We start from the raw sequence: 9,611 nt of genomic DNA, 5'->3' as shown, positions 1-9,611 counted from the left end.
GGAGAATCCCAAGGATGGAGAATCCCGGGATGGAGAATCCCAAGGATGGAGAATCCCAGGGATGGAGAATCCAGGGATGGAGAATCCCAGGGATGGAGAATCCAGGGATGGAGAACCCAGGGATGGAGAATCCAGGGATGGAGAATCCCAGGGATGGAGAATCCCAGGGATGGAGAATCCCAGGGATGGAGAATCCCAAGGATGGAGAATCCCAGGGAATGGAGAATCCCAGGGATGGAGAATCCCAGGGATGGAGAATCCCAGGGATGGAGAATCCCAGGGATGGAGAATCCCAGGGATGGAGAATCCCAGGGATGGAGAATCCCAGGGATGGAGAATCCAGGGATGGAGAATCCCAGGGATGGAGAATCCCAGGGATGGAGAATCCCAGGGAATGGAAAACACAGCTTTAAACCAAAACATGGCAATTTAAAACACAGCTTTAAACCAAAACATGGCAGTTTAAAACACAGCTTTACACCAAAACATGGCAGTTTAAAACAGAGTTTTAAACCAAAACCCGGGAGATTGAGCCTGGCTATTTGGGATTCCTCAGCCACAGGAATACCCCTGTCCTCGCTCCAGCCCTCCCTGCGAGGGTGGCAGGGCCCTGGCACAGATTATCCCGGGAATCTGGGGCTGCCCCATCCCTGCAAGTGCTCAAGGCCAGGCTGGACATTGGAGCAGATGGAAAATGTCAGATCCCCCCAAAACACCCCGATAATCCCCAACATGCAGGGCTCTGTTCCACCCCTGAGCTGTGGGAGCCCGGGAATTCCAGCACTGGAACCCCCCAGTTTGCCTTTATTGGATAAAATGGAACAATTTGGTTTCCAAAGGGGGAAAGGATTAATTAGCTTTAATTGCATGCTCGTTTCCATGGATTTATCAGCTAATGAGGGGGTGGGATGGGCCCGGGGATGATTTATTCCAGGCTGCGTCCACGGAAAACGCAGAGGGCACAGGAGAGCAGCAAATTCCTTCATTTCTCCATTTCCCTGGATTTTCAGCACCTGGTTCCATCCTCCCCCTTTCCATCCCTGTTTGTGCTGGGTGGGGATTTGGGAAGGGGTGAAATCCCTCCCATCCCACAGCTCCAACCTTCCCAAGGATCCTCCCAGCCACGAGGGGCAAAGGAGGCACCCAAACATCACTGAATTGGATTTGGGGTTTTTCCCTATGGATCCATTCCCTGGCAGCTCCTGTTTCCTGAAAAGGGCTTTGGGAATTCTGAGCAGAGCTCCTTTTATCCTCAAGGATCCCTGGATCTTCCTCCCCACTGGGAAAACCAAACCAGAATTCCTGGATCCAATTCCCTCCTCCCAAACGACAGCACCTGGAATTGGAGCCATCCCAAGCTGGATCAGGCTGGCACTGTATAACCAGGAAGAGATTCTGGGAAAACTGGAGGATGATAAAGCAGGGAAAGGGATGATTTTCCCCCAATTTTGCCCTTCATGGGAACCCTGATCTCCAGGGAAGGCCTCGCTCAAGGAGGTTCCACCACAAACCCAACACAACCAAAGGATTGCCAGGATAGGACATGGAAAAGCAGGAATCCACGATCCCATTCCAAGGGATTCATCCCAACCCCAGCTGGGTTAACCCCTCCTCTGCCTGATGGAAATTTGGGATTCCCATCCCAATGGAGAGCAGAGCCATCCCCATCCACATCCAGCAGCTCCAACTTCCCAACCCAGCACTTCCAATTAAAACCAGCAAATTTTGGGTTCTGGAATTCCTCAACCTTCCCTTGAGGCCATTCCTTATGGATTCATCCCAATCCCAGCTGGGTTAACCCCTCCTCTGCCTGATGGAAATTCGGGATTCCCATCCCAACGCACACCAGAGCCATCCCCACTTACATCCAGCACCTTCAACTTCCAATTAAAACCAGCAAATTTTGGGTTCTGGAATTTCCTAAAGCTTCCCTTGAGGCCATTCCTTGGAAAAGCAGGAATCCGTGATCCCATTCCAAGGGATTCATCCCAATCCCAGCTGGATTAACCCCTCCTTTGCCTGATGGAAATTCAGAATTCCCATCCCAATGGACACCGGAGCCATCCCCACCCACACCCAGCAGCTCCAACTTCCCAACCCAGCAATTCCCAGTAAAACCAGCAAATTTTGGGTTCTGAAATTCCCTTAACCTTCCCTTGAGGCCATTCCTTATGGATTCATCCCAATCCCAGCTGGGTTAACCCCTCCTCTGCCTGATGGAAATTTGGGATTCCCATCCCAACGCACACCAGAGCCATTCCCACTCACATCCAGCAGCTCCAACTTCCCAGTAAAACCAGTGAGTGTTGGGTTCTGGGGTTTCCTAAACCTTCCACTGAGGTCATTCCATGGAAAAGCAGGAATCCACGATCCCATTCCAAGGGATTCATCCCAACCCCAGCTGGGTTAACCCCTCCTTTCCTTGATGGAAATTCGGGATTCCCATCCCAACGCACAGCAGAGCCATTCCCACTCACACCCAGCAGCTCCAACTTCCCAATAAAACCAGCAAATTTTGGGTTCTGGAATTTCCTAAACCTTCCCTTGAGGCCATTCCTTGGAAAAGCAGGAATCCGTGATCCCATTCCTATGGATTCATCCCAATCCCAGCTGGGTTAACCCCCCAGAATGTGTCCTTGGCCTGATGGAAATTCAGGATTCCCATCCCAATGCACAGCAGAGCCATCCCCACCCACACCCAGCAGATCCAACTTCCCAGTAAAACCAGTGAGTGTTGGGTTCTGGGGTTTCCTAAACCTTCCACTGAGGTCATTCCATGGAAAAGCAGGAATCCATGATCCCATTCCAAGGGATTCATCCCAATCCCAGCTGGATTAACCCCTCCTTTGCCTGATGGAAATTCAGAATTCCCATCCCAATGGACACCGGAGCCATCCCCACCCACACCCAGCAGCTCCAACTTCCCAGTAAAAACAGCAAATTTTGGGTTCTGGGATTCCCTTAACCTTCCATTGAGGCCATTCCTTGGAAAAGCAGGAATCCACGATCCCATTCCAAGGGATTCATCCCAACCCCTCCAGAACATGGAGATGGAAATTCAGAATTCCCATCCCAATGGACACCGGAGCCATCCCCACCCACACCCAGCAGCTCCAACTTCCCAACCCAGCACTTCCAGCTAAATCCAGCAAATTTTGGGTTCTGGAATTTCCTAAAGCTTCCTTTTTTTTTTTGGAGTTACTCAAGGAGAACAATGGGATCATTTTGGAATTCCCTGGAATTCTGTGTCCCTCTGGTCGCTGCCTTTGCCCTCAGAATCCCCCAGCACTGGGATGTGTTTGAGGAGCTGGGAAATTCCTGATGGAGCTGCTCCACCTGCACCCAGCTGGAACTGGGAGCAAACTGGGAGCAAACTGGGATTCCCAACCCTTCCTCCAGCCAAGGAACAATGGATTTTGGGGAAGTTCAGGTGGATTTTGGGGAATTTCAGGTGGATTTTGAGGAATTTCAGGCGGATTTTGGGGGATTTCAGGCGGATTTTGGGGGATTTCAGGCGGATTTTGGGGAATTTCAGGTGGATTTTGAGAAATTTCAGGCGGATTTTGGGGAATTTCAGGAGGAGTTTGAGGAATTTCAGGTGGATTTTGGGGAATTTCAGGTGGATTGGGATGGGAGTGCAGGAAAAGGGGGGATTTGGGTGGGATTGGCAGAGAAATGAGGGTGCACCCCAACACATCCCATCCCATCCCAACCGTGAGAGCATCCCTAAATGGTGCAAAATATAGAATTCCCCTAAAAACCTGGAAAAAATCCTAAAACACCAAGAAAATCAATGGTAAACACAACCCCAGCCATTCCAAGATCCAGGTGAAACCCAAAGCCATAGATTTCCATAAAAACCTGGAAAAAAATCCTAAAACACCAACAAAACCCAGGGCAAACACAACCCCAGCCATTCCAAGATCCAGGTGAAACCCAAAGCCACAGATTTCCCTAAAAACCTGGAAAAAATCCTAAAACACCAAGAAAATCAATGGTAAACACAACCCCAGCCATTCCAAGATCCATGTGAAACCCAGACCCACAGATTTCCCTAAAAATCTCGAAATATCCTAAAACACCAACAAAACACAGCAAGCACAACCCCAGCCATCCATGGGACAGAATTCCAGGATCCATGTGAAACCCAGACCCATAGATTTCCCTAAAAACCTGAAAAAGAACCTAAAACACCAAGAAAATCAATGGTAAACACAACCCCAGCCATCCATGGGGAAGAATTCCCAGATCCATGTGAAACCCAGACCCACAGATTTCCCTAAAAATCTCAAAATATCCTAAAACACCAACAAAACCCAGGGCAAACACAACCCCAGCCATCCATGGGGAAGAATTCCCAGATCCATGTGAAACCCAGACCCACAGATTTCCACCAGGAACAACCATGGACCATTTTGCCATTTCCATTTCCATTGGAGATGGAAGAGCCAAGAATGGCAAACTGTCAATGAACCGGGAAATAATCAGGAAAAAGCTGAAATTTGGATGGAATTCGGGAAATTCCTCTCCTGATTTGGATCCCAACCCCCCTGGGAGGTGGCACTGGAGGGGAAGGTGCTCCCAGGAGCATCCTGAGTGGGATGAATCCACCCTGCCAGGCAGGAATTGCTGCTCTCCGTGTGGAACAGCACCCCAGGGCAGCCCGGGAGCCGCCCGCAGTGCCAGGAATGGTGCCAGGGGAAGGTGGCACCCAGATCCCAAAGGATCAGAGCATGGAACCACCATGGAAACCTTGGATGGATCCAACCCCACCAAATCCCAGCCCAACCCTGCATTCCCAGCAGGGATTCCCTATGGAAACTCCATTGCACCCCAACAGCAACCACAGCATGGGAAATCCCAAATCCTGGGAGATGGATGGAGGCAGTGCCAGCCTTGTGACCAGGAATGGTGCCAGGGGAAGGTGGCACCGAGATCCCAAAGGATCAGAGCATGGAACCACCATGGAAACCTTGGATGGATCCAACCCCACCAAATCCCAGCCCAATCCTGCATTCCCAGCAGGGATTCCCTATGGAAACTCCATTGCACCCCAAGAGCAACCTCAGCATGGGGGATGTCCCAAATCGTGGGAGATGCATGGAGGCAGTGCCAGGAATGGTGCCAGGGGAAGGTGGCACCCAGATCCCAAAGGATCAGAGCGTGGAACCACCATGGAAACCTTGGATGGATCCCAAGAGGCTCCAACACCACCGAGGTGACAAATCCCAGCCCAATCCTGGATTCCCAGCAGGGATTCCCTATGGAAACTCCACTGCACCCCAACAGGAATTGCAGCATCCTGGATGTCCCAAATCCTGGGAGATGGATGGGGGCAGTGCCAGGAATGGTGCCAGGGGAAGGTGGCACCCAGATCCCAAAGGATCAGAGCGTGGAACCACCATGGAAACCTTGGATGGATCCAATCCCACCAAATCCCAGCCCAATCCTGGATTTCCAGCAGGGATTCCCTATGGAAACTCCACTGCACCCCAACAGCAACCACAGCATGGGGGATGTCCCAAATCCTGGGAGATGGACGGAGGCAGTGCCAGCCTCGTGACCAGGAATGGTGCCAGGGGAAGGTGGCACCAAGATCCCAAAGGATCAGAGCGTGGAACCACCATGGAAACCTTGGATGGATCCAACCCCACCAAATCCCTGCTCAATCCTGGATTCCCAGCAGGGATTCCCTATGGAAACTCCATTGCACCCCAAGAGCAACCTCAGCATGAGCATCCTTGAGCTCTGCTCCCCCAAATCAGAGCTCTGCTCCCCAAAATCCCTGAGCTCTACCCACTAAATCCCTGAGTGGATGTCCCAAATCCTGGGAGATGGATGGGGGCAGTGCCAGCCTCGTGACCAGGAAAGGTGCCAGGGGAAGGTGGCACCAAGATCCCAAAGGATCAGAGCATGGAACCACCACAGATGGATCCCAGCAGCTCCAAGCCCACCAAATCCCAGCCAATCCTGGATTTCCAGCAGGGATTCCCTATGGAAGCTCCATTGCACCCCAACAGGAATTGCAGCATCCTGGATGTCCCAAATCCTGGGAGATGGATGGAGACAGTGCCAACCTTGTGCCAAGAATGGTGCCAGGGGAAGGTGGCACCCAGATCCCAAAGGATCAGAGCATGGAACCACCACAGAGCCCTTGGATGGATCCCAGCAGCTCCAACCCCACCAAATCCTTGCCAATCCTGGATTTCCAGCAGGGATTCCCTATGGAAGCTCCATTGCACCCCAAGAGCAACCTCAGCATGAGCATCCTTGAGCTCTGCCCCCCTAAATCCCTGAGTGGATGTCCCAAATCCTGGCACGTGCTCCGAGCAGAGATGGAAGATGGATGGGGGCAGTGCCAGGAATGGTGCCAGGGGAAGGTGGCACCGAGATCCCAAAGGATCAGAGCATGGAACCACCATGGAAACCTTGGATGGATCCCAAGAGGCTCCAACACCACCGAGGTGACAAATCCCAGCCAATCCTGGATTCCCAGCAGGGATTCCCTATGGAAACTCCATTGCACCCCAACAGGAATTGCAGCATCCTGGATGTCCCAAATCCTGGAGATGGATGGAGGCAGTGCCAAGAATGGTGCCAGGGGAAGGTGGCACCCAGATCCCAAAGGATCAGAGCATGGAACCACCACAGAGCCCTTGGATGGATCCAACCCCACCAAATCCCAGCCAGTCCTGCATTCCCAGCAGGGATTCCCTATGGAAGCTCCATTGCACCCCAACACCACACAGATTTTTGGGGGATGTCCCAGATCCTGGCACGTGCCAGGGTCTCTCAGATTGGGCACCTCCCAGTCCTTAAAACGCCTGAAATTGCCCCAAAACCGCGGCTGCCTCCTCAGCCCCAGCCCCCAGCCGGGAGCAGCGAGGAACAGGAGTCAAATCCTCCCACACTCCTGCCAGGAGGAGCTGCTCCCATTGCCGAGCTCCCCCTTCCTCCTCCTCCTCCTCCTCCTCCTCCCGCCCGGCAGCGGCCGAGGAAGCTCCAAAAAAAAAAAAAAAATCAAATGGATGTTAAAATTAAAAATTAAAAAATAAAATAAATCAGAAACGCTCTGGAAAAGCCAATGGATCCTGGCTCTTCCTCCCTGCTCCCAGATTCCCAAATCTCCTCCTCCTCCTCCTCAGTTCCCGGCAAGCCACCCCCTCCCCCCGCCATCACAGATCCCTCTCCCGGCTCCAAAGCGCCCAAAATCGCCTCAATTTGGGGAATCTGGGCGAGGAGAAACCCTCAATCCCTGGGAGGAGGAATCCTCAATCCCTGGGAGGAGGAATCCTCTCGGATCTGCGCTGCGAGAGCACCCAGCTGCCCAGCATGGGTGAGGAGGGGTCCGCGCCCCCTCCCAGCCCCCGATCCCGCCCAGCCCGGCCGGGGATGGCGAAGTTTCCCCGGTGCCCCGGGAAATGAGGGGGGGGCGGCAGGAAAAGAGGGAGAATCCCGCGGGGAGGAAATCCGGGATGCGGCCGGGAAACGGCGCGGGAAGGAACCGGGAACCGGGAGCGGCCCCGGAGCCCGCACGGAACAAAGCGGGGCTCGAGGGGGCGATCCGGGATCCGCACCCCTAAATCCCATCGGGAACAGCCCCGGATTGCCCGGAGCGCCCCAAACCGCCCGGGATGAGCCCCAAAATCCCTGAGGTCTGCATGCCAAAAATCCCAGAGAGCTGCTCCCCAAAATCCCAGAGAGCTGCTCCCCAAAATCCCAGAGAGCTGCTCCCCAAAATTCCTCAGCTCTGCATGCCAAAAATCCCTGAAAGCTGCCCCCCAAAATCCCAGAGAGCTGCTCCCCAAAATCCCTCAGTTCTGCTCCCCAAAATCCCTGAGAACTGCTCCCCAAAATCCCTCAGCTCTGCTTCCCAAATCCCTGAGAGCTGCTCCCCAAAATCCCTGAGAACTGCCCCCCAAAATCCCAGAGAGCTGCTCCCCAAAATCCCTGAAAGCTGTCCCCCAAAATCTCTGAGCATTACCCCCAAATCTAAGCTCTGCTCCCCAAAATCCCTGAACATTGCCCCCAAAATCCCTGAGGTCTGCTCCCCAAAATCCTTGAGCTGTGCTCCCCAAATCTGAGCTTTGCTCCCCAAAACCCTTGAGCATTACACCCAAAATCCCTCAGCTCTGCACCGCCAAAATCCCTGAGAGCTGCCCCAAAAATCCCTGAGCTCTGCTCCCCAAAATCTCTGAGCTCTGCTCCCCAAAATTCCTGAACTCTGCCCCCCCAAATCCGTCTGCTTTGAGCCCCTAAAAACCTCTCGGGCTCTGCCCCCACCAACCCGTCAGGCTGCGCCCCAAATCTGAGCTCTGCGCCCCCACAAATCCCTGAGCTCTGCACTCCCAAATCTCTGAGATCTGCTCCCCAAAATCCGAGCAGTTCTCCCCCCAAGATCTGTGTGCTTTGTGACCCCAATTCTTCCGGCTCTGCTCCCCAATATCCCTCGGCTCTGGCCCCCAAATCCCTCGGCTCTGCTCCCCAAATCTCTCAGCTCTGGTCCCCCAAAACCCCTGGGCTCTGCTCCCCCACATCAGAGCTCTGCTCCAAATCCGAGCTCTGCTCCCCAAAATCCGAGCTCCGCCGCCGCCCAACCCCTCGGGCTCTGCCCCCCAAACCTGAGCCCCGCGCCCCCAAGGCCCAGCCCAGCCCGTCCGCAACCCCTCGGGCTCTGCCTGCAGCCCTCAGCCCCCAAAACCCGCCTGAGCCCCACGAAATCCGCCTGATCCCCCAAAATCCGCCTGATCCCCCAAAATCCCCCCCAACCCCGGTTCTCGCCCCCCCCATCGCCAGCCAGGCCCTGCCCCGCCCCCGCCGGGCCCGGCCCCGCCGCCCCCGCGGGCCTCACCTGGCTCGGGGGTCGCGGGGGGTCTCGGCGGGTTCCCGGCGGTTCCCGGTGGGTTCCGGACGGTTCCCGGTGGCTCCCGGCGGATCCCGGCGGGTCCCGGGCGGTCCCGGGGGTCCCGGGCCGGGCGGGCGGAGCAGACGCGGCCGCCGCCGAGCGCAACCGGCACCACCACAAACAATGCCGCTGATTGGCCGCCGCCGCCGCCGCGCCCGCCCCGCCTCCCGACCCCAGCCGCGACGCCCATTGGTGCGGCGTGCAGACTGGCATGAGATCTCACCAATGGAATCCCTGCGATCCTCTCTTATCCCGCCTGCCAGCTTTCACTGGGTGTCTCAGCAATGATTGACGTCGCGCTGCACCAATGGGAACGCGCCGAGCTTCCCCGCGGGGCGCCTTTAATGGGTCCCTGAGCCTGAACATCCGGGTACTGCCGGCGGCGCGCGGTGGCGGCGCGCGACTTCTCCCCGGCGCGCCGGGAAGTTTTGTCCCCTCCCAGCCGCCGTACCGGCCCCGGGCCCAGCACCGGCCCGGTTCCGCCGCACGTGGCGCCGCTGCGAGGCCGCGGTGGCTCCGGGGAGGAGACCCCGGTTCTGGGGACAGCGGGCAGAGCCCCCTCAATGCCCGGCGGGGCCGCAGCGTGCGGGGCTCAGTGCTCGCGAGGCCTCATGGCCCGTGCCCGTATCCAAGATGGCGGCCTGAGGGCAGCGCCAGGGTCCAAGATGGCGGAGCCGGCCTCACTCCCCTCAGGGGGGCTCCGCAC

The 9,611-nt window shown here is 55.7% G+C and overlaps 1 protein-coding gene across 1 annotated transcript in view; it reads right to left on the bottom strand.

The window, feature by feature from the left end:
- Window positions 1-9,095, bottom strand: part of LOC135457609 (DENN domain-containing protein 4B-like) — a 12,222-nt gene extending 3,127 nt beyond the window's left edge. Inside the window, exon 1 of the mRNA XM_064732316.1 lies at window positions 8,852-9,095. Within this exon, the coding sequence (XP_064588386.1) occupies window positions 8,852-9,095 (244 nt within the window). The remainder of the gene's footprint in view (window positions 1-8,851) is intronic.
- Between the last annotated feature and the right edge of the window lie 516 nt (window positions 9,096-9,611).

This window comes from Zonotrichia leucophrys, chromosome 25 (genome assembly GCF_028769735.1).
Source record: "Zonotrichia leucophrys gambelii isolate GWCS_2022_RI chromosome 25, RI_Zleu_2.0, whole genome shotgun sequence".
Lineage (NCBI taxonomy): Eukaryota > Metazoa > Chordata > Aves > Passeriformes > Passerellidae > Zonotrichia > Zonotrichia leucophrys.
This window is presented reverse-complemented; position numbering and strand designations above follow the sequence as displayed.